Source organism: Citrus clementina, unplaced genomic scaffold (genome assembly GCF_000493195.1).
Source record: "Citrus clementina cultivar Clemenules unplaced genomic scaffold, Citrus_clementina_v1.0 scaffold_6, whole genome shotgun sequence".
NCBI lineage: Eukaryota > Viridiplantae > Streptophyta > Magnoliopsida > Sapindales > Rutaceae > Citrus > Citrus x clementina.
Window position 1 is genome coordinate 19,526,976 of NW_006262139.1, and position 23,197 is coordinate 19,550,172.

At 35.0% G+C, this 23,197-nt stretch overlaps 5 protein-coding genes across 8 annotated transcripts; 2 read left to right on the plus strand and 3 right to left on the minus strand.

Annotated features, from left to right (window-relative positions):
- Positions 1 to 920: 920 nt before the first annotated feature.
- Positions 921 to 2,747, minus strand: LOC18038982 (40S ribosomal protein S5). Its single transcript, XM_006429931.2, has 4 exons — positions 2,462 to 2,747; positions 1,520 to 1,791; positions 1,202 to 1,405; positions 921 to 1,117 (listed from the first exon to the last, which is right to left on the minus strand). The coding sequence occupies exons 1-4, from the start codon at positions 2,552 to 2,554 to the stop codon at positions 1,063 to 1,065; spliced, it is 624 nt and encodes a 207-aa protein (XP_006429994.1). The 5' UTR covers positions 2,555 to 2,747; the 3' UTR covers positions 921 to 1,062.
- Positions 2,748 to 5,114: 2,367 nt separating this feature from the next.
- Positions 5,115 to 7,860, minus strand: LOC18038983 (cell division cycle 20.2, cofactor of APC complex). Its single transcript, XM_006429932.2, has 5 exons — positions 7,497 to 7,860; positions 7,085 to 7,363; positions 6,305 to 6,574; positions 5,602 to 6,183; positions 5,115 to 5,487 (listed from the first exon to the last, which is right to left on the minus strand). Exons 1-5 carry the CDS (start codon positions 7,575 to 7,577, stop codon positions 5,347 to 5,349), a joined length of 1,353 nt encoding a protein of 450 aa, XP_006429995.1. The 5' UTR covers positions 7,578 to 7,860; the 3' UTR covers positions 5,115 to 5,346.
- Positions 7,861 to 10,029: 2,169 nt separating this feature from the next.
- LOC18038956 (myosin-binding protein 7) lies at positions 10,030 to 14,438 on the plus strand. 3 transcript variants are annotated; one of them, XR_002904878.1, is made up of 4 exons: positions 10,030 to 12,240; positions 12,927 to 12,973; positions 13,327 to 13,686; positions 14,105 to 14,438. XR_002904878.1 is itself a non-coding variant. In XM_006429933.2 (4 exons), exons 2-4 carry the CDS (start codon positions 10,849 to 10,851, stop codon positions 13,427 to 13,429), a joined length of 1,542 nt encoding a protein of 513 aa, XP_006429996.1. In that variant the 5' UTR covers positions 10,030 to 10,420; positions 10,624 to 10,848; the 3' UTR covers positions 13,430 to 13,840. The 3 variants fall into 3 exon arrangements, 2 of the variants coding, with proteins under 2 accessions (XP_006429996.1, XP_024037692.1); XM_006429933.2 differs by lacking the exon at positions 14,105 to 14,438 and having other exon boundaries at positions 10,030 to 10,420; positions 10,624 to 12,240; positions 13,327 to 13,840; XM_024181924.1 differs by lacking the exon at positions 14,105 to 14,438 and having other exon boundaries at positions 13,327 to 13,840.
- Positions 14,439 to 15,134: 696 nt separating this feature from the next.
- On the plus strand, positions 15,135 to 17,897 carry LOC18038957 (F-box protein At5g06550). The gene is made up of 2 exons (XM_006429934.2): positions 15,135 to 16,633; positions 17,373 to 17,897. Exons 1-2 carry the CDS (start codon positions 15,312 to 15,314, stop codon positions 17,611 to 17,613), a joined length of 1,563 nt encoding a protein of 520 aa, XP_006429997.1. The 5' UTR covers positions 15,135 to 15,311; the 3' UTR covers positions 17,614 to 17,897.
- Positions 17,898 to 18,319: 422 nt separating this feature from the next.
- On the minus strand, positions 18,320 to 22,911 carry LOC18038235 (protein downstream neighbor of Son). Of its 2 annotated transcripts, none has more exons than XM_006429935.2 (14): positions 22,438 to 22,911; positions 22,284 to 22,357; positions 22,067 to 22,196; positions 21,871 to 21,959; positions 21,624 to 21,777; positions 21,343 to 21,539; positions 20,829 to 21,034; positions 20,635 to 20,733; positions 20,407 to 20,528; positions 20,012 to 20,113; positions 19,776 to 19,885; positions 19,589 to 19,676; positions 19,199 to 19,398; positions 18,320 to 18,817 (listed from the first exon to the last, which is right to left on the minus strand). In XM_006429935.2, exons 1-14 carry the CDS (start codon positions 22,537 to 22,539, stop codon positions 18,601 to 18,603), a joined length of 1,890 nt encoding a protein of 629 aa, XP_006429998.1. In that variant the 5' UTR covers positions 22,540 to 22,911; the 3' UTR covers positions 18,320 to 18,600. The 2 variants fall into 2 exon arrangements, with proteins under 2 accessions (XP_006429998.1, XP_006429999.1); XM_006429936.2 differs by having other exon boundaries at positions 22,067 to 22,208.
- Positions 22,912 to 23,197: the final 286 nt, after the last annotated feature.

Sequence of the window (23,197 nt, forward strand, 5' to 3'; positions counted from 1 at the left end):
AAAATGAACAACGGTTGTGTATTATTTATTTAAAAATTAATTTCGAACCAATTTTTAAAAGAAAATCAAGAATTTCGGAACAAATTATTTATGAGATACACAAGTCAATATATTCATTTTCACATGATTTCAAACTTCGTAGGCAAACAACAACCTCCGAGTAGTGAAATTTTCTTAAAAATAATAAGTAAACTATTTAGTATTTACGCAATAAATTGTGCAACCAATCGGGGAAATCAAGGGATTTAAAATTTGAATGAGTTTGTTTTAGTATAAAGAATATTATTTTGACACAAGTCAATAACATCCCCGACACTATAATTTTACAAAATTATCCTTATTTTCATATACACTTTTGCTCATATTAATTCTAAATTAAATAAATTACATAAATTGAAATTAAACTAAAAAAAATTTAAATACTAAAAATGTGAAATAAATATTTTGTGCCAGATTTTTTGAGATATTATCAAAATAGTAGAGAATAATTGGTATATATTAACAATCTTCGACATGTTATATTTTATCATTTTATCTAGAAATTGGTTATTATATGTCTTTTATTTTAATAGAAACAATCAATATGACCTAGTTAATGATTTTAAATAAACAAACTAAAGTACTTAGTTCTGATTTCATTAGAGAGGATATGGATCAACCTATGATTTATATCAAATTTAATTTTATGTAATTCTTTGTTGTTGCTTTATGTTTATAAACTCCCGTAATTATTATAATAATTGAAATTTGAATTTCGTCTACCTTCTAAAATATTGGGTAGTAAAATCATTATTTATTTTAGTTGCTTAGATAGAACATTTGGTTGCTTTGAACTTTTTAGTAAGTTCTCCCACGAAAGCGTATCATTACTCTTGTTTCAATTGGTAAGATCCTTTTATTGAAAAAAACAAAAAAACAAGGCATTTGAAATGTCAATAAACTTTTTACATTTATCTATTCTAAAGTAATAAATGATCATAATAAATAATCCGCAAAAATAGAGACAAAACATTGTCCAAAGTTTGAGAAAATAAAAATAAAAAACAAAACATTGTCCAAAGTTCAGCGATTGGCCTTAGCAACTCGCTCGATCTCATCCTTCTTCTTGATGGCATAGCTGAAAATACAAGTGCTAACAATCAGTTTCAAGAAATTGTAAGTAAAGAGGTAACAAAGCAGAACTGAGGCCTTAATTAGTTACCTGTTAGATGAACCCTTGGCAGCATTAATGAGTTCATCGGCCAAACATTCCGCAATAGTCTTGATATTACGGAAAGCGGATTCACGAGCACCAGTGGTGAGCAAATAGATCGCTTGATTCACACGGCGCAATGGGGAAATATCAACAGCCTGACGCCTAACAACGCCAGCAGATCCAATGCGGGTAGCATCTTCCCTTGGACCACTGCAGCAACAAAGGAAATTCGAGATAATTCAATAAAAGAGTACATAAACCAGTTGTATAAATACCAAAGAAAAACTTCCACAAAGTTTTAAAGAAAAATCAGACTTTCAATACCTGTTGATGACAGCATCAACAATGACTTGAATTGGGTTCTGGTCAGTCAAAAGGTGAATGATTTCCATGGCATGCTTAACAATCCTGACGGCCATCAATTTCTTGCCATTGTTACGACCGTGCATCATTAGAGAGTTCGTAAGCCTCTCAACAATGGGACATTGGGCCTTCCGAAAGCGCTTAGCTGAGTACCTCCCAGCAGTGTGAGGCACATAAGTAGCGTGCTTGGCCGCTTGCACGCCAATATAATCACTCAACGAGATGTCATTGACCTATAGTGCATACAATTTAAAAAAAAAATCGTTAATAAGGCCAATTACCAATAATAACACAGAAAAGATAGAAATTTCAGAAATAAGATTTACAAGTTGGCGAAAGTGCTAGATGATAAAGTACTCAAGAATGTTTGGAAGAACACATCACTAAGAAAATGTAATTGACAAGCGGTGTTCAAATTTAAAATACACTACACAAACATATCAACACCACTAGAACCTTCTCTGTTTCCTCCAGTTTATCCATAAACACATAATCCTATGCAAGAATCCCATAATTAATCAAAACAAGTTTTTACCACATATCAAAACATATCAATTCGTCTATATTTTGGGAATTGCAAAAAACAAATTATTTTTCGTACCCAACTCTTAAGCAAACAAATTGCAAATCTGCAGCCAAACAATATTTTTTAATAAAGCCTGTACGTACCGCTCCAGAATCACTAAATCCCAATCAAGACTACAAAGGAAAAAAGAAAAAAAATACTCCCATACTGAACTCATGAAATCACATGCGTCTCAAAATGAAGAGCCCCAGAAAAAAAATTACGTAAAAATTAAAAAAAAAACACAAAATAAAAAACAATGTTGAATACAGATCCAAAAAGATAACCAAAAAAATAAAAGTAACCAAATGCAAAAGGAGGATTTAAAGAAGATAAACCTGAACATCCTCAAAAGTCCACCTATTGAAGAGCTTCACATCGTATTGAGGCTGTGATGGGTCTTGAGATTGTGCCACTACAGCAGTCGCCATTCCTACACAACAAAATATTAAAAGACAATGTTTTTCGAACTAAAAATGCAATCAAGATGATCAGCGATGGAGAAGAAAGCGGAAGAAAAAGAAAGCGTGCGTTAGTTTGTCTGAAGGGGTTTGAAAAAGGAATAATAAGAATCGGCAGCCGCTCGCTGAGTTCTCTTCTGAGTGTTGGGAGACAAAATTCTGGGGGTTTTTTCCACTATTTATACACAGCAAGCAAGTGGCGAATTAGGGTTGGTTTTTATCGGGAAAAAAAAAAAATTAAGTATCGGTTGGTTAATAAATATTAGACCCTCGTATTTTAAAAAACTATAAATAATCATTGTTTCTAATAATGTTTTTCACGTGGATCCTTTTAAATGCCAAAAGGCAAAAAACTCTTTTAATTTTTTTTAAAATCAGTTTATTATCGTTGTATCATATTTTGAATTAGGAATATTACTACCTAGTACTCAAATTTTGATATTCTGAATTCGAAAGTAGAGGTTATTTATTTTTGTAATACTAATCCAACTAATTTTTTTTTTTTTATATTTAACAACTTTACTTTATATTTCTCATGATATGATTTTAAAAATTTCAATTGTTGAGACAATTACGTATTTTTCTTAAAAGCCGTAATTGACAAAGAAGCAATCAGATATATTTTATTAAAATCTTTGTTTATTAAAATTTTACTAACACAAAATCTAATTGAAGAAATTCTTTTTTTTTTTTTCAAAAATCTACAAATTACTTCACGCAACGAACAATTAAAATGCCATTTTATTACATAAAAAATCTCACCAATTATGAAAGCATAAACCATGAAAAGTCTAGCACTAGGTTCTTTTGAGATTTTTTATTCCACCGACGATATTAACATTCTCAGACACTTCAAATAATTAAACACAACTATCAATAAGATATTAGCAAATAAACATATTAGATCAAGTTCAAGTTATATCTATAGAGGGTTCCCAAAATAATAGGATTGTATTTAATAATATAAAATTGAATAAAAATATTTATTTAAAAAAAAAGAGTTGCACTAATGTGTTTTACACGAGTAAGGCTCCATTTAGTACAGCTTATTAAATAGAACTTATAACAGTAGAGCTTATAGGAGTAGAGCTTATACCAATAGAGCTTTTGGACAAAAAACCATTGGGTATTTGACTATCAATTAAAAAATCTCTTTTGAACCATTAAACTGTTTGATTGTGCAAAACTAAAAGTACTTTTGTGTAATTAAATTATAAAAAATGATATGTATTCATAATTATATAACATGTAACAAAATGCATTATCCAAACTATCAATTAGTAAGAAAAAATTAGTTCAATCATTTCTTTAATTTTCAAAATTAAAAATTGCATCATTGATATATTCTCCCAAACAAATAAAACTATCAAAATTACCTGGCATACTCCTCACCAAAAACGTTGGTTACAACTATGATTGCTCTCTCAAGTGTTGGGTATGTGTAGAGATTGCAAAATTAAAGTGCTGGCTTTTTTTTTTTTTAAAAAAAAAAGAGAGAGAGAAAAAGTGAAGTGGCGGCAGTAATTTTTGTTGGATAGCTTTTATACAAAATAGGGTATTAAGTAATTAATGAAATATGTCAAAAATATTTTATATATTTATATATTTTTTGGAAAAGCTCTCTAACTTATACTCTCAAAAGCTAAGTTAGAGAGCTTGGGATTTTGGGATTTTGCTAGTAGAGGTAAATTAGCTTATTTAAGCTAAAAAAAAACTCTATAAAAAAAATAACCAAATGCCATAAAAAATTTTAAAAAGTGTTTATAAGATTAAATACACACTTATGCCTCTTAAATAAACCATACCAAACAGGCACTAAGTCTCATTAAAAATTTTACAGACTAATAACTTGATATAACTCTAACTAATTTAAGTAATTTTGAAAATGTTCTGTTAGATTTTACTTGAAAAGATTGGCCAGGTTCATAGGGTACCCTTTCTCATTAGAGGAAGAAAATGAAGGTGTAGTGCAAAAAATTGTAGAGCTGTGTAGCTTCCATAACTTGAGCAATTTGGAGGTCAATAAGACAAGGAAACATCGTTCTGATGATGAAAATCTGGCCGTTAATAATAATGTGTACTTCCTCAGAGGCAAGGTCGGAGATTGGAAGAATTATTTAACCTGCGAGATGGGGCCAAGGCTTGACAAAATTATGGAAAGCAAGTTAAGTGGAGCTGGATTAAAATAATTTGGGATGTTGGTTACTGTTCGAAGTGGATGTTAATTGCATTTCTGCATGCATGCTACTGAGGAAGTGATCTAGAATAATCTCATACTCTCAATTTAATTATTCTGATTTACTTATATTTATTGCTTGGTTTTCTTTTTGTGCCCTTCAGAAGGGCGTGAACTGATGAACATCATCTTTGTGGGAAGTAAGTTAAACGAAGCCCTCCGCAAGAATATCTCCATTTTTGGGACCGATTTTAAGCAACCACAAGGAACTTCACCAGTTTGAGTGATCATTTGAATTAATATAAACAGAAGACATGTTTCACATATTTCCATGCATCACAAAAAGGACTAAATACATGTGAGAAAGATTTCTAACTACTATTGTTAGATGTTGTGAGAAGTACAGCAAGTACTTATAAAAACACTTAACATGCATTGGTCAGTATTCACATCATATTTGCAACCCAACAGCAACTGTGACTCTGATCATCTAAAACAGAGTTACTATAAGAGCTTTACATAAAAATTATCTACCAAAATTTTATTCAGATGAGATTATATATCCTTGTCTCTTTTACTTGGATATTCAACGGATGCGGCTTAAATGAGCAAATGGTTCAGGGTTTGCTTTAGGTGCAGGTTTTGCCACTTCGGGAGACCCAAACACATTCCAGAATCGTAAAGTCTCGTCTCCAGCTGCAGATGCGACTGTGTTTCCATCTGGGCTCTGGAAAACAAAGCGGCAGTACATTATTAGAACATGAACCAGAGACAGGCCCATCCTCCAAAAACATCAATCTACAAGATGAAATTCAAAATTTAACTGAAGAAGCATGCATACCTGAGCCATGAACAGAACTCTAGAGGTATGACCTGTGAGCTCTGCCATCTTCACCATTGATGGATATTTCCAAAGAGTGAGCTGATTCTGTGTAAATCCATGAGAGCTAAGCAATTCGCGCTCATGTTTGCTCCATTGAAGAGAGCATACCTGAGAGCCAGTATTCACTGAATTCAAGCAAGCGCCAGTGTGGGTGTTCCAAAACTTAATGCATTGGTCACCCCCACCTCCACCAGAGGCCAACAAATTTCCCTGAAATGGACACCAAGCAAGGGCTTTCACTGCAGCTGTATGGTCTTCTAGTCTGTGAAGCCATTGTGTTGGTGAATTTGAAGAGGCCATGGATCTATCCCATATGAAAAGGAGATTATCATTTCCCCCACTTGCTAGTTGCTGCCCTGAGGCTGACCATTTAAGTCCACAAACCTCTTGCTGGTGTCCCCTGTAGGTTTCAACGATGTGTTCTCTCACTCTCACATCATTGTTGATAATCTTCCCATCCATTCCTCCAGTAGTAAGTATGTGATTGTTCCAAGCCAGTGAATCTACTCGTGATCGATGACAACCTCTCAATGTTCTTAGCTGCAAAATTGAAAATACAATCAAAATCAAAAGCACAGTTTGGGAAACAATCATTCACCTTCAATTATTTCAGAAAAAGTAATAGAAGAAAAATCAATATGCAATCAGACGCATTACAAACCTGTCGATTGGCAGTAGAATCCCATATCTGGACATGGGAGTTGTTCAAGCCAATAGCCATATGCCGCCCATCAGGAGCCCAACTCACACTTGTAACCGGACCATCTTCATCATCTATGGTGACAAGTTCGGAGGTAGAACCATTTGAAGCATCCCAGAGATACACTGTGTTACTGAGAGCAATGGCAAGCACATTGCTACTACCCCAATCTAGCAAATTCAAGTAGAAATCATCCACAAGCTCAGGGGCATCCAATGTCCTCTCAGAAGACTGCACAGGCAATTGCAGAAATGTTAATACAGAAGCAGAGACAAGCTTAAAATTAAAAGTACAAGCAAATTAGCAAACAGTTAGCAGCCAAACCAATTAATGGTCTCAAAAATGTATAGACACTATAATTATACAAAAAAACACCCATATTCTTAAATTCCACAAATTTACTATCAATTAGCATCATGCCCTTCATACAAAACAGATTAGATAGAAATTAAACAAATTAACTGAGAAACACAGTTCCAAGCCTCCACCTTCAATTGTTCACAAGCATGTCGATAAGAATATCTAAAATCACTACAACTAATTGATTGACCTGCAACATATCCAAAAGTTCAGATCAAACTGTTTTAATCATCTAATGATCAAACTTGATTTTCTTCCCCCCCCCCCCCCCCCCCCCCCCCCGCCAAAAAAAAAAAGGAATTCAATGTAACAGAGGATTAACTCAAGGATAAACATATGCCATAATCAAATTACCTAAAATATATTTAAAAGAACGGGTACCTGAGGAATGTGTCTCCTGGGTTTGGCAGGTTTAGACTGATGAACAGAAGATGAAAAGAACTCCTTCGGGATCGGATCAATCAAAGTAGGTGGCTTATTCTTGAAAGCCAAGATTCGGGTCCGGTTCATGTTGAAGGCTTCTGCCAATTTCTTCTGGTAAGCCTCTCTTGATGGCGAGCACGCCGCAACTGGATTCTCTTTGCCCTTCTTCCCTTCTGTCAGCATATAGTGAGCATAATCAAAGTCCATTGCTGACCTATTCGGAATAAATCTGTCCAACTGTTGATCATAACACAATCAGTATAAAATCAGAAACTACAAAAATTTGGAAGCAAATTCAAGAATATTGCACAACTATAAAAAAATCAATAAAAAAGGAGAAATTATTAAGAAATTATGTGAATTTTCTTACATTTTCTCCAGAGCATTTTCTCTGACGAACCCGTTCTTGAAGAGGGCTTCTTGATTGAACCTTGTTGGGTCCTGCATCCATAACTTTCTAAACAAAGAGATAACAGAGTAAAACCAAATAAAATATATATAAAAGAGGAAAAAGAAAATTGAAACGAGAAAGCTAGATGAAACCAAGCCTGCAAAAACACAGGGAGCAAAATTAATTCTGCAAAAAAAACAAAAATAAGACTAAATATAGCACGATCAGAAAAGAAATTAAAAGGGCTTCTTTTTCTTGTTGTTGTCGCTGTTGGGGCACTGTTGCTTCTTGATGAAAATGCAGTTGATTATGATCTTTTATTGCCAGGGTTTCTGTTTCTTGTGCAAACGGATTTTCGTGAGGGTTTTGTAGAGATTCAATTGTGAAGTAGCCGTTGAATATCCTTATTGACAAGAATACCCCTCAAGGATCTCTCGTCATTAGTTGATTTGGGGGCGTAATAGTAATTTAAGTTTTTAACGTACCCAATTATCGACTTTCCAACGGGCTACGCCGCCGCTGCTCGGAAAATTTGTACCTTGTAATTGCGAGTCTTAAATATAGTTAACAAGATTAAAAATTAAACTTGCCGGTGCACTAAATTAACATAAACTCTTGTCTGAATATTACAAATATTTCTTTCATTAAAAATTTAAAGATGAATTTTTCAAATGATGGCACTACCCACTTGATTCATGATGCATCCTTGAATTAAGTCATCATTGTTGTACTTTGAACAATTAAGAATTGTGATTCTCAGCCAAATTAGCATGATTGAGTTATAATGAAATCTCAATATGACAATTTGGTAATCTATGTTACATAGGCCATCAAAAATTGTTCCAATATCCTGCAAAAAATCAAACAAGCACAAAGAAGAAAAATGCCACTCTTCTATATGTTTCAAAATTAAAGGGATATATGGTGCATTTGTGGCAACTAGGTGTTGCTGTATTCCTTAAAGATTTAGTGCTCGTGATGCTGAAGCCCTTGGTGTTCAAGAGGCCCTTAGTTGGATTAAGTAACTACAACTATCCAATATTATTATAGAGATGAATTGTTTAAACATGTACAATGCTTTAGTTGATAACCTCTCGGGTCCTAGTAGTTTTACTCTTATTATTGAAGATTGTGGTACTTTGTCTAAATTTATGCGAGATGTTTCTTTCTCATTTGTTAGATGATCTACGAATTCCGTTGCCCACTTTATAGCTCAGGCGGGGAATTTTTTGTTAGGTCATGGAGAGTGGAGGTTTGTTCCACCTCTGTTCTTAGTTGCTGAACTGTTTGGCTCTTCTTCTTAATAAATATCCAGCTTCATAAAATAAAATAAAAAAATTTAAGGGATATATATGAAGTCAAACTTTGAGGAGTGAAAAGCATTTTTTTTTCAATTTTGTCTCAAACTATTTCCTTGTAGATCCTTTTTTAAAATTAAATATTCATAACCTTTCATTCGATTTGATATTAAATCTAATTAATGCTTTTATGAGAGCAAAATGCAAATTGTTTACACTAATTTGATATGATAATAAATTGTAATTAAAGCATTATATTGAGCATATCAAAACATGGAATCAATAATAATGTAATAAATTAGCAACTATATCCCAAATATCTATGTAATCAATCTTGATATAATATGTAAATAAACAAATCCAAAATTTTAAGCTATAAAAATCGTGTTACGAGCTATATACTTGTGATGATTTGATAAACACATTGTATTTGACCACTTGTTATATGATACTTTGCCAAGTCAAAATACATCCACTTTTATTTTTATTAACCTCAAATAAAATATACTAAAATAATATTAAAAAAAACACACGCACGCACACGCGCGCTTTTTTTTTGTACTTTTTTTAGTAGTTGAGTTGTGTGCTCCGATTAACCACATTGGAACAACTCATCTCAATCTCCCCAACTAATAACAATCAATCTTTTGAAAGAATAATAACATCAAGATCCCCTAGCTTTTGGCTAACTCAAATGAGATAAAATGTTTATATTTGTATCAAATAAGTCATAAATTTATATTGAGTTGGCCAAATTTCTTTGGGTATTTTAATTTAATAGTCTGTACATTAAGTATATTATTTCAGTATCTTTTAACTTTTCATCTTTTATATGGATAAATATAAGTCATTAGTAAAAATAAGAGAAGAAAAGTAAGAAATAGAGATAAATTAGGAAAGAAAATAAATTTAAAGTTAAAAAAATAAATAAGTTTAAAAGTTATAAGCAGATAGTCACTAATAGTGATAAATTGATAATTTTTTTTCTTTTGATAGTAAATAGTATACAAGTCTATCTCTAATATGTAGACAGAGATTATTATTGTAATAATTTGGCTTTTAATGGAAAAAAGCAAGGGATATTTATGATAGGAATTGAAAATTTCTACCTTCAATTAAGAAAACGAAGAAATACGGGAGCTGAATGTTATTGTCCGATGCCTTAATTAATTAATCCAAAACAAACTGTCTAATCATCATCCGAATTTCTCTCTCTTTTTCTCCAAAAATACTTTTACCTGATTTTAGCTCTCGCTTTACACGAAAATCAAGAAAACGAAGAGGGGAAAAAAAAAAAAAAAGGCACACACAAACAAACGCAACAAATTCGCAGAAACAAGAACAGAAAATCTAGGGTTTCCAATTTCGTTCCCCTCCCTCTCTCTTGTTCTCTCTTTTTTCTTTTTTTCTTTTTTTTCATTTTGATTTTCCTTCCCTCCAAACGCCATAATTTTTGCCCAATTTGAGCAAATTTTTGGTCGTCTGTTTATTTCCCGGTTGCTGAAGCTTGAATTTTTTCGTTTTCCCGGAATTTTTTTTTTGCCCGGGAAAATTAACACGTACCTCGATTGCAGCTTCCTTTTCCCTGCTCCTTGTTCTGTTGAGGTATGATCTTTCCTTTCTCTGCTTCTATCTCTGTGTTTTGATTTGACGGAAATTTTATTTTTGAAAAGCTTTCCCGGGAAAAAAAAATATTTAATTGTAGGAGGAAATTTTCATCCTTTTTTTTCTTAATTATTAAAAATTAACATGTTTTATAAAAGGAGAATGGGCTACATGTTCAATTTGGTTTGCTAATGTTTTTGTAGGAATTTGTGTAAATTTGGTGATCATAAGCGGAGGATTAGCAGGCGGGTGGTGTTAAGGGAGGAGGGAATTTTTGAGTGAAGGATCTATAGATTCAAGAGAGAGGACTTGAGCTTTAAATATAAGAATTTTTTTAATTGAAGATTCTTGGATTTCTTTTTTTAAAAATGCTCGGGTTATTCTGATTTTATCTTGAATTGCTTTAGTTTGATGTGACGAATTAAACAATGGATTTAGAAGTTATTTCGCCTTCAAGGGATTTGGTGAAATGTTGTGATTGTGGGTGTAGTTGTTCTATGATAAGTAGCTTCTCAGGGACGTGGTATCGGTCTGTGAAACGAAAATATGATGAGCTTGAGGGTGGAAAACAGTTCTATATACCTGAGTTGGATGCAGATTCAAATCCACGTGTCCAGATCGAGAATGAGTGTGCTTTATTGCGTGAAACTGTTTCTACCCAACAGCAAACCATACAGGATTTGTATACTGAGCTGGAAGAGGAACGAAATGCCTCATCTTCAGCTGCGAATGAGGCCATGTCCATGATTTTGAGGTTGCAGAGGGAGAAGGCAGAAATACAAATGGAGGCTCGGCAATTCAAGCGTTTTACAGAAGAGAAACTGGCTCATGACCAACAGGAGCTTTTTGCTTTGGAGGATTTGTTGTATAAGCGAGAGCAGGCCCTTCAATCCCTTACATGTGAAGTGCAGGCTTATAAGCATAGGATGCTGAGCTATGGGCTCACTGAAGCAGAGGTTGAGGGTGAAAAATGTGAGAAACGCAGGATTAGTCGGCAACTGAGCCTGGTTGAGAACTTTGATGCCCAATTTGATCTACCAACATATGATTACCCACCTTTGAAATGCAACTTGAATGAGAACCCGGAGCCATTGGAAGTTGACAATGATGTTGCAGATGTTGAGAAATATGCATTTGGTGAGACCCCTCGTCATTTGAAGAATTTGGAATACAGGATCCATCAAATGGAAAGAAGTCCTAGACACTACCAGCCAGATGGGGATTTTTCTAATGGGAAGAATATACTAGAGAAGGTGATTGTCGGTCACTCTCCTAGGCGGCCAAGACACAGCAGGAGGTTTTCCACTGATAGTTCGGGTTCATACATGGGGGTCGTTAAAGAAACAGGTTCAGATTATGGAGAATCTCCTAGGTTTAACAGGACCATAAAGAAGATGGAACAAACAGATGACTATTCTAATTTGGGAAAGATGGATAATGCATCAGATAATGGAGATGACATGAGTGACAGAGTTTATACCATTGATTCCATTCAGAATGGAGTACAATACAAAAGTGCTCCAGATCCTAAACCAAGCATAGGGATCTGTGAGGAGTATGTCACCACTCCAAGAGAGTCACTGAATCAATATGATGTTCGTGATCCTGATATCAAGAAGCTGTACATGAGGCTTCAGGCCCTTGAGGCGGACAGGGAATCAATGAGACAGGCAATTATTTCAATGCGCACGGACAAAGCACAAATGGTATTGTTGAAAGAAATTGCTCAGCATTTGTACAAGGAAATGACACCTGAAAGACAGATGCGTGTGAGGAAACCATCTATTATAGGATCCTTTTCCTTCATGTCCATTTTCAAGGTAATTTTGGTTGCACCATATGTATGAATGACCCTTTTTCTTCTTTTCTGTTGGCAAAGCATAACATTGACATTTTCAATTCCCTGTTATCTATATGTTGCATTTGAGTGTATCTTATATCCTTCACAATGATGTAACACTATCAAATTTATCTATTTCCCCATCTTCGTTTTTTTAAATTGACACAAACTGAATAGAATATGGAAAATTAATTGCTGTTGGGACGGTTGCTTAATTAATTGAACCGTACTTAAATAGAATTCTTTGATTATCTTGTGTTTATCGATAACAGCAAAATTGAATGGTATTACTTGCCTTCTTCTCATTTTTCTTTTAACAATTTCCCCTTATCTTTGCTTCTTGAGAGCATCAACAGCTGCAATTGTTGTTTTCACTCATTATTTCTTTTTTTTAAAAAAAAAAAAAATTGAATTAGCCTGTTCTGTTACAAATTTACTCAGTATTTCATTGATGTTTTTATTATTTTCCTTCATCTGTGTGCTTCTTATTGGATTTGCATCAGAATGTCATACACTGTTTTCCATTTTCATTGTTGGAATATGAATCGATGTTGCAAGCATCAATCTTTCCCTTTCCTTCATCTGTTAAATATAGTTTTTAGTACCTGAGTATTCTATTTTTATTTATTTATTTATTTTTCATCTTTATCAATTTCTTTTGTTCAGTGGATTGCATCTTTTGTTTTCTGGAGGAGGAAAGCTCATCGAAGCAAGTAAGTAAACTATTAAGACAGTTGCTAATGAAGTTACCTCTTCTTTTTCATAATGAACAATTAATGAAAACAAACACACACAACCAAAACACAACCTCCCCCTCCCCAGAAAAAAAAAAAGGTACTTTCATAGTTTCTGGAACTCGTTTGAAGTGTTTATTACTTAATTATTAAGTATATATGGCCCAACGGCAATATTAACTCCTGGGGCACATTATCTGAGGGATTGAGCTTCATTGCAATTCTGGTTTACTTCTGCAAGCACCATGGTCAACCTAACTTGGACGCTATGTTATCTGGATTGACCTGTGGTTTTTTATCTCACTCTTTTCATACCTTTAATGTAATTGCAGGTATGCTTGTGGGTTAACAGCCAACAATGTGGGCTTGCTAATGCTTCTAGATAAGGATCCTCGAATGAGAAAGTGGAGATGTCTTTCAAGTACGCAAGTTTGATTCAGTTCTAAAACCACCGTATCCATCTCAAGCCTTTGTTTGTAAATGCGAATGCTATGTGGATTTAGATCATGCTTTTGCCTTAAGAGTTTGCATTCTTTATCTGGGTTCCTGGTTGCTGTGGAGTTGGGTGTATTGTGCAGTTTTCTTTTGTTTCATTTTCTTCGGATTGGACACGTTCTGCTTGTTGATCGGGTAAATCATGGCTATGATATAGGCTTGCTTGTTCATTTAAGTTTGTTGCAATTCAGCTGAAGGTACAAGTCTTCTGTCTGTCCACTCCTGTACATTACAAATTCTTGTATGATTTTTCAACGGAATATGAAATGCCTATTCTTCTCTCGCCACGACATTTCAGTTTTATCCGTAATGAATCCAAATTTTACTGCAAGGCCTTCTTGTATTTTATTTTACTGTTCTTTTAATTGCTCAACGTTATCTTCTCATCTATATATTATATTTTCTTCTTCTTCTTCTTCTTCTTATTATTATATATATATATATTTGCCAAGAATTACTCACTATTGTATATTCCGAGTCCCTTGAAGCAGAATATTTGCACACAATTAATAGTTGACGATGACATTTTGAACTGTTGCAGGGCATGCCTTGAGAATTGCATGCAGTTTTATAATAATTTGTAAAATTATACTGTTTGCATCTTGTGACATGCAGGTTGAAGGTGGTACCCAGAAGAAAAGAAATTTGGCAGCATTGCTTTTAGGATGTTTTAAGTTTGTTTGCTGGCAAGCTTAGCTCAAAGTTTGTTCATAACCTTTTTCGATTCTTTTCAAGTGTTTTGTCTTCATTCTAAACATTTGTCATATATTTGCGTCTACTTAATTTCGGCTGGGCACGACCTTTTTTTCCCAGCAGCCAAATGATGAAAGCGTGAGGAAGTTTCAATGATTGTACGATTGTTGAACTTTCTTTTTCGAACTTCTATAAACCCAATTGTAGCCAACGATTTCGACTTTCAACATCAAAACAGACACTAGTACGAAGTGCTTGATGCATGATATATATGCAACAATGTTTTATTTTACAATTAAAATTTAAATCATGGTGTGATTACTTTCTGGATTAGAGAACTAGAATTATGGACAATGTTCATAATAAAGATAGGAATGTGAATCATTTGAGTGGAGCTCATAATAAAATGAGATTAGGGGATGAGAATCTGATTCCTTAAAAAGAGTTGGGAATCAAAGAGTTGCAAATCATACTTCCATTCTTAGATCATAATCTCTAAATTGTCTCCAATTAAGTTCTCTTAATTTTGTATTTTGGTCCCTACAGAATTTATTAGAGTATTCAAAATTTTTGTAATATTTATAAATAGATCCTTCATTATTTATTCTTAATAATAATAATAATAATAAATAACTAGAATTGTGAAATTAATATTAATAATAATAGTGATAATAATGGCAATAATGATATGATGATAATTATTATTATTATTGTTGTTGTTGCTGCTGTTATAATATATACAAATAATACTGAGTACAATAATTAACAAAATATATTCTAGTAATTCCGAACGATTTTAAATTCAAGGCTTATTTTGATTTTTTTTATTTATTACAGTTATAGTCCATTCTGACAACCAACTGTTTCTTTAAAAGATTTGCATTGTAGTTTAAATTTAATTAAAAGAAACAATTAAAAAATGGGGTAAAAAAGAGCAAGAAATTCGAGTTTAATTGAACATCTAAAACGTTTTCTTACCCGAGAAACCGTTCCTAGGAAACAAAGCTGTGAAACGCGTTTTTAGCATACCCCACGACAAGGAATCCCCAAAACCCTATACCCAGTGACCGGTTCGCCCTCAATCTTCTGCATCAGCCGTCAGCAGCACCACCACCACTAAACCTCTACAATGCTGAGCTGCAGAAGCTTGCTATCTCGAGCCATAAAGAAAAAGAAAAAGCTCAAAAACAAAAACAAAACCAAACTCAGAAAAAGAACCATAAAATCCTTTTCCAGAAAACAAGAACTTCCACAACCAGAAGAACTTGAAGCCATAAAAGAAGAAACAGAAGAAGAAGAAGGAGGAGGAGGATACAATCTCAAATCCTCAGCTCCATCAAACACTCATGGGGTTCAGCCACTTGGCAATCTGTATTTCAATCCAGGCTCGGTCAACTCAAGAAACACTGGCTTAGGTAATCTCCAAACACTAACCGATGAGCTTGTTATTGACGTTTTAGGATTTCTGGATGCCACCCAATTAGGGGTTTTAGCTACTGTGAGTAAATCTTTCTATGTTTTTGCCAACCATGAACCACTGTGGAGGAATCTTGCTTTGGATAACCTAAAAGGCGAGTTCATGTTTAATGGGTCATGGAAATCTACATTTGTTAGTGCTTGTTACCCTTCATTTGATGTTGGAAAAGTTAATGTTGATGGTTGTTTGAGAGTTAGAGATTTTTATTCTGATTATTTGTTTCAGAGTTGGTTATGTGCTAATCTTGAAATGAAACCTGAATGGCTTGAGAGGGACAATATTGCTAGAAAGAAATGTATTTCTGTTGAAGAATTTGTGTCGAGTTTTGAGGAACCAAATAAGCCAGTATTGCTGGAAGGTTGTTTGGACAATTGGGCTGCATTGAAAAAATGGGATAGAGATTATTTGGTGAATGTGTGCGGTGATGTTCGGTTTGCTGTTGGACCAGTAGAGATGAAGCTTGAGGACTATTTTAGATATTCGGACTCAGTGAGAGAAGAAAGACCATTGTATTTGTTTGACCCGAAGTTTGCTGATAAAGTTCCTACTTTGGGTGGGGAGTATGAGGTTCCAGTGTATTTCCGAGAGGATTTGTTTAGTGTTTTAGGCAATGAGAGGCCCGATTATAGGTGGGTTATAATTGGACCAGCTGGGTCTGGTTCATCATTCCACATTGATCCAAATTCAACATCAGCTTGGAATGCAATCATCAAAGGTTCTAAGAAATGGATTTTGTTTCCACCAGATGTAGTTCCACCTGGGGTGCACCCAAGCTCTGATGGAGCGGAGGTTGCATGCCCTGTTTCCATAATGGAATGGTTCATGAACTTCTATGGTGCCACGAAGAATTGGAAAAAGAGACCAATTGAATGCATCTGTAAGGCCGGGGAGGTTATCTTTGTTCCTAATGGATGGTGGCATTTGGTGATCAACCTGGAGGAGTCCATTGCTATCAAACAGAACTATGTTAGCAGGTTTGGTTCCCCTATATCTTAATTTTTGCACCAACTTGCGAAGTTTAAATATCTTCTTTAGAGTGAAATTCAATTTTCCATGAACGGCTAAATTGGTTGAATATAGTTCATTTGAGTCTGTGGAAAGATGGGTTCTTAAGAGGGTAACCTGTCAGTTGATAATTAGAAATATGAATAATACAGTAATAAATTACTTACTCACTTTGCTCAATAATCATTGTACGCTGAAGTCAACATGGCCAAAAAAGTTGTCTAGTTTTGGACTTCAGGTAAGCATTGAGATTGGGGTAATTATAGAAAAGATGGGGAAAGAGATGCAACTGTTTACTATTAGGCAAGTAGATACAATCTGGTAATGGTAACAGGATTTGTTATTATTGAGTCCGTAAGTCAAGGAAACAAAGGGTGCTAACTTCCTAAATTCTTAGAATGGTAGCAGGGAGGTCATTTTCTTTCTGTTTGAGGGCCATATTTATAGTCAGAAATTTTGAGGATAAGATGAATCATATCTTAAGGTATCAGCGATATGGAATCAGCATGAACATGTCTTTACTAGATGCCTACCTGCCATTATTTTGCTTAGGCAAATGAAAGTAACGTGAAAAGCTCTCAATTGAAATCCTATATTTTCTTGATATTTGTATGGCCTTATGTCATGCAGGAGCAATCATCAGTTCATAACATTCATGACTTTGGGGGCTGAAAATAATTTTCATATATTTGGTTTTCTGTATTGCAGGAGAAATTTGTTAAATGTCCTGGATTTTCTCAAGAGACCAAATGCTAGCACACTTGTATCTGGCACAAGAGACCGAATTAATTTGCATGACAAGTTCAAGAATGCTATTGAGATCACTTTCCCTGGAGCTATAGATCAGTTGGTCCAGGAAGCGGAGGAGAAGAAGGCTCAAGAGAAAAAGCTTTCTTTCTGGGATTCAGTATCAGACTCCAAGGTGGGTGCCTTCAAGTTCTCTTTTTAAAGCACCCATGAAAGTTGTAAGAGAGTAATGAAGCAGGGACTTCCACGAAGAAATGAACCACTTATAAACAATTTTGACTTTGATTGATTAAATTATTTATTCAATTGTAGTTTCATGACGGTCTTCAGCTGTTATGCTCTGATATTTCCGTAGCTTAGTGATTTTAGTTATGACAAGAAAAATATAGACTTTTCATTTACCAAAACTCTGTTTGGAGGGAATTTAGTGAAAGGATTTCGGTAGTGAGGTAGTGCTAGTTCTTTTATCTATATTCTGAATAAATTTGTCGTGGTTTGAAATCTGATTAGGATTTAATGTGGCTAGCCAACATATGAGCTGGTGGATATTTCTCAACAAAAGTAACACGAATAGGTTGAACTGGATTCCTGCAACTCATCTATGGCCGTAAGTAAGAGTACATACCACCATTAACGAGTTTTTGCTTTGCTGCCAGTTGCCTAATCACTTTATACACCAATCTCACAATAGCATCTTCTCCCAAATTCAAAACCTTAATCTCTTTATCCACAACATTCATCCAAGGATTTTCCAGAAGTGAAGACTCATCGGTAGTATTTTCCATATCCCTATTTCACAAAAAGCTAATGTTTGGATCATTGACTGAGTTGCGTGATATATTCGAAGATGATTAAACACAGTTCTAAAATGCACTGAAAAACTTCAAATAGTATTAACTCCTAAAACAAGAAAAAGCCCAAATATCTTTGGATTTTGGAAATTGGAAGCTTCTATCGAGACTCCAGTTTTATAACATGGAAATTTGATCTTGAATCTTAGAACACTTCCGAAGGCAAGAAACAAAACAAAGTTTACCATGGCATTAATCAATGACACTCTGTTTGAATAAGATAATATAAGAACATGGGCCATGAAGGGAGGATAAAGGGTTCAAATCAGATCACAAAATGATATAGTGAGCACAACTTCCTCATTGTTGCATCTCCATCGCAGATAGGAAAGAGTAGATCATACAGGACAGAGAGAAGCTGTATATGAACCATTACAGTGTTCCAAGCCTTTCAAGAAACCTGAACGCATGTGAGGACTAATGACAGCATCTGGAATTCCAAAAGCTGGGATGATTGACTGCAAGCCTTCACCATCTGTGGTTTGAGCATCAGATTCGTCACTAACTGCCCCGAGTGCAACATTCAAGCCAACTGAGGTACGCTCTGTCGTAAGGCTGAAAACCACCCAATTTAAATCAGTACCAATGATAAAAGTAGTGCTCATACGTTGATAAGACTTACAAGCCAAAGTAAAAATAACGTAAGAAATACATTGTCTATCTGAATTATATCTGGAATCTCCTTTTAAGAGAAGGGAATAGAAGAGAAAAGTTGTTCCATATTGCTCAGGTATTAAGTCAGTAATACAAGGGAGCTTGCGCGAAAATGAAAGGACATAGATCGATTCATAAAAATTAATTATTAGGTTGCCTCCCCTTGCTATGCTCTGGTTCACCAAGATACTAGGTTCTGCTTCAGGAAAAACCTAATGTTCCAAAACACAGATTGGATCATCACTTAAAAATCTGAAATGCTGAAGACAGAACTTACTGTACCTTGCCTCAAAGTTCCTCCCTTCAGAGCCCATGAGTGAACATATATTACAGATAATCCACGGTGGAAGACATGTACCCTTAATTTCAATGCTGCAGCAGAAACCCAGAGATGAATTATGAGTGGTTTCGGAATCTTTTGCAATAGATCCTTTAGGAAGAGCAGCAATTTGGTCAGATCTCTTCATCTCCATACAGGTAACCTGCAAAGTTAGAAAGAAGAAAGAACAAAGGAGGAAGATGCTAAAATACTTTTCTCATCAATTGGCAACAAGAAAATTGACACTTTTAGACCGATTGAGTTTTCCACAAAATGATGCCTATTTTACATTGCAAGGCAGGGAAAGTGCAAGAATATGTGAAACAACAAATCAAATTTTCTGACTGACCAACCTCTGGGGCAGAAAGAGCTGCATTTTGGAATGGCACAGGTGAATACAGCACGGGAACATCTGAAGCAGTCAAAAAAGTCAAGAAAGATCTGAAGAAAATCACAAAAAGGAAATCAGATACAAATGAGAATAGAAGAATGTACCCTGTCAATTTTATCTTTACAATCTGAAATCATATATGTACTCACCTATAATTTAATAAAAAATCATATAAAGCATGTACGTTCTTATTATCACTGAATGCCAGCAAAGATTGGGAAGTATTATCAATGTCAGACAAAGAACTTGACCGTCGAGTCTGCATAGATTTCAATGAGAAGTGATGATGAATCCCCAAGGACAAGGGACAATGCCAGACAAAGAACTATCGGATACTCTCACTGAATAATGAACAGTGATAACTATGAAAAGAATAGGCATAAACCTGGCCCAGATTATGCTTCTCGATTTCTGAGAGCTCGACCAGATCTTCCGTGGTGATTTGTTCGACTTTAGACCGGCAAAGAGGCATAGAGAAACAAACATCCTAACACCAAAAAAAAAAAAAGCATCAGACATGTGAATCTAACAGCCCAAGTGGGTCCTACTTCACAATCAGCAATGCAGTGATCAATATCCACGATCCTAATTCAAATTTGGATGTTAAGCAATTAGCAAACATGATCAGGGATCTGATTTATAAACTAAGTCACATGCATTATTTCAAGGACTAAGCCAGATTCAGGATTATGATATATAAAGTAAGCAAGTTTCGCAACAATAACTTTCACATTGAGATTGTCTATTAAGGATCTAAAAGCAACCTCAGTTTCATCTTACATGTTCTTTTAGTGAAGACCTCAAGCCTCTGGTTGACTGGGAAATATATGCATAGCATGACTGCTGGTTTGTCCCCAAGCCATCAGCACCGATGAACATAACCACAAAATATGAAGTACAAACTAGAACATCTCAAAAAAAGTAGCATATTAATCGGTAGTTTTATAACAAGATATCAAAAGGTAAAAGGAGCCTTTATAGGACTGCAAAAATAAATCCATCACTTACCATAAAAGATATTGCAAACTTTCTTCCTAAGCATGTAGTAAAGACTTCGAAATGATTCTTCCCATGCAAGTTGCCGTTTTCTTAAGAAATCCATCTCCACTGAATAAAAAGGGTATAAGTCTATTACAAAACTTAAAAAATGAGAGAGGAAGGACCTAAGAATCTTGTTTAAATAAAGATTTCATTGAACAAACCTCCCTCTGTTGCTGATGAGGTCAATATGGATGTGAGAGAAGGTGGCAGGGAAGATTGAGGGTAAACCCATGAATGCAAGGCCTTAGGACTTAAGATTTGGGAAGCCAATGTAATCCCTGAGCTGTTGCTATCATCAGCATAACCAGAATGGGATGTGGACTGTGGCAAACCATTGTAGACACAACTCATGATTGACCTATGAATCCTGAAAAGCCAGACCAGTTAAGAAAAGTAAAGCCTACAAGTAAGAATTTGAACTGACAATGTGAACAAACAAGGAAAAATAACATAGTGAGTGTGGATTGGAAGTACATGTAAATTGATAGTTAACAAGCTGTTAAAAAGAAGTTTTTCAGCAAGTTTTAATTCATAAAAATATGGCACTAGCATCTTGGTCAGGACATTCACAAATTGGACCAATTCCAGGTAATGATGTTCAATTCCAGGTAATGATGTTACATACTGGAAAAATAAATAAAAAATAAGAAAACAGCTTTAAATGTGTGTACTCACCAACTCACAGACGAAGAAGAAACCACTCGCATGTAAGTTTTCAGGGTAAAATCCAGAGGAACCTTTTGGCCAGGAATATGGAATTCAGATCGAAAATTGCCCGAATAGGTTGATGAAGGATCATCTAATCTCTCAGAAGAACTAGAAGGTAAATCAGGAGCAGGTTCACAGGCAACCAGTCCTTTTAGTGCTTTATCCTATAATAGAAAACGATGATCAATGATAAACACATATATTATTTAAGCAGTTAGGACAGCAAATTTCGCCAACAAAAAGCATACCATGTCCACAGTAGCCAGGCCAAATGATCTTTCACTACCCTGCGAAAGTTCAGTAACACTACGGAATGTACTTTGACTACACTTTTCAATAATTTGACGAGCTTCCAACACACCATCTTTGGAAGCTTCAGCTGACGCAACATTATTACCAGGACTGCAACGAGAGAAAGGCATGGAATCAAAATAAACAAATATAAAAATAAGACTTCACGTAATATAACCAGTTTAGCCTGCAGCAGATGCATACAGTGAGTGTTGATCTCTTTTCTTTGCAGCAATATTTGAAAGCAGAGAAAGATTCTTCAGGCTGCTAGGCTGCTCATTTGAACTACTTTCCTGCTCGTACATAAAATTGAACCGAACAAATAAATAAAACACTTATGCAAATATCAACTATGTCAAAGTGCATTAGGAAACTGTAAAGTTAAATCAACATGGAATACCTTAGCATTTTCTTTCCCTGAAAGCATCCTAAACCTGGATTTTTTGACGGGATAAACTTCATCCATACGGGTGTCAATGTATCTCGGATTACGCGATAATTCTGATTTCTTTAGCCCATTACCCACTTCACTATTGTTACCACTGAAAGACAAATATCAATATTTCAGCTACCACCTTAAAACAACAAAACAAAAAGGAAGTTGTGGAAGGTTTTACCTTGTAGAACCAAACAAAGCCGCCGGAGATTCATCTACAAGCTCTATAACTTTATTCTGCTTCAACTGCTCTCCCTGTTACGCAAACAAACATGAAACTGTGATTCTAAAAAATTCGTGAATTCATTAAACTTGGTGTGAATCAAGAAACCTACTCGAAGCTCCGATGGTGTCTTCCTTTTGACAGTCAAGCCCATCTTATGAGAACCTCCGACCATTTGAAGAGAATTAGAAGGAGCAGCAGCAACCTTCGCCATATTGTGAAACTTAAAGATTACAAGTGAGACGCTTTACCAATAGATTCGGCCAATACAATTAACTTAAGCATTCTGCCAAAAGATCGAATTCGATTTGCCCTAAAAATGACGAAATTAGGGCAAAATCGTCAAGAATGAGAGAGGGAGATGCATAAAGGGAGAAACGATGTAATTGATCAAATTAGGGCCAAAAAAAAAATTACGAAGAGAGAGTGTGTGTGAGATGCAGAAAGTGAGATGCAGAAAGTGAGAAACGGAGAAATCGCGGTGAAATGAGGGGATTTTTGAGTGTTTTGGTTTTGAAACAAATTTGATTTCCCTCCTCTCATTGACGCCGTTAAATTTCCGTTAACTTTCCGTGTGTGTTGACGGATTGACGACCCTTAAGAAGGATGGTTTAAGTTTTTAAGTTTTGGAGCGAATTGTTCTGCCGTATACTCGCCAAGACGAATCGACACGTGTTCGTGCTCATAACTTGGTTCCGAGAAGTTCCAGGTCCATTCCTTTGACTTTGAGGGGAACAAAATCAACAAACGACAAGTCGGTTTGGCATTCCACTCAATTATGAATCAGATTTGTTTTGCCTTTGGTACCTACCAATTAACTGAGATGATATTGTTTGAGTAGGTAAAAAGGGGACAATAAAGTACGGTTACTA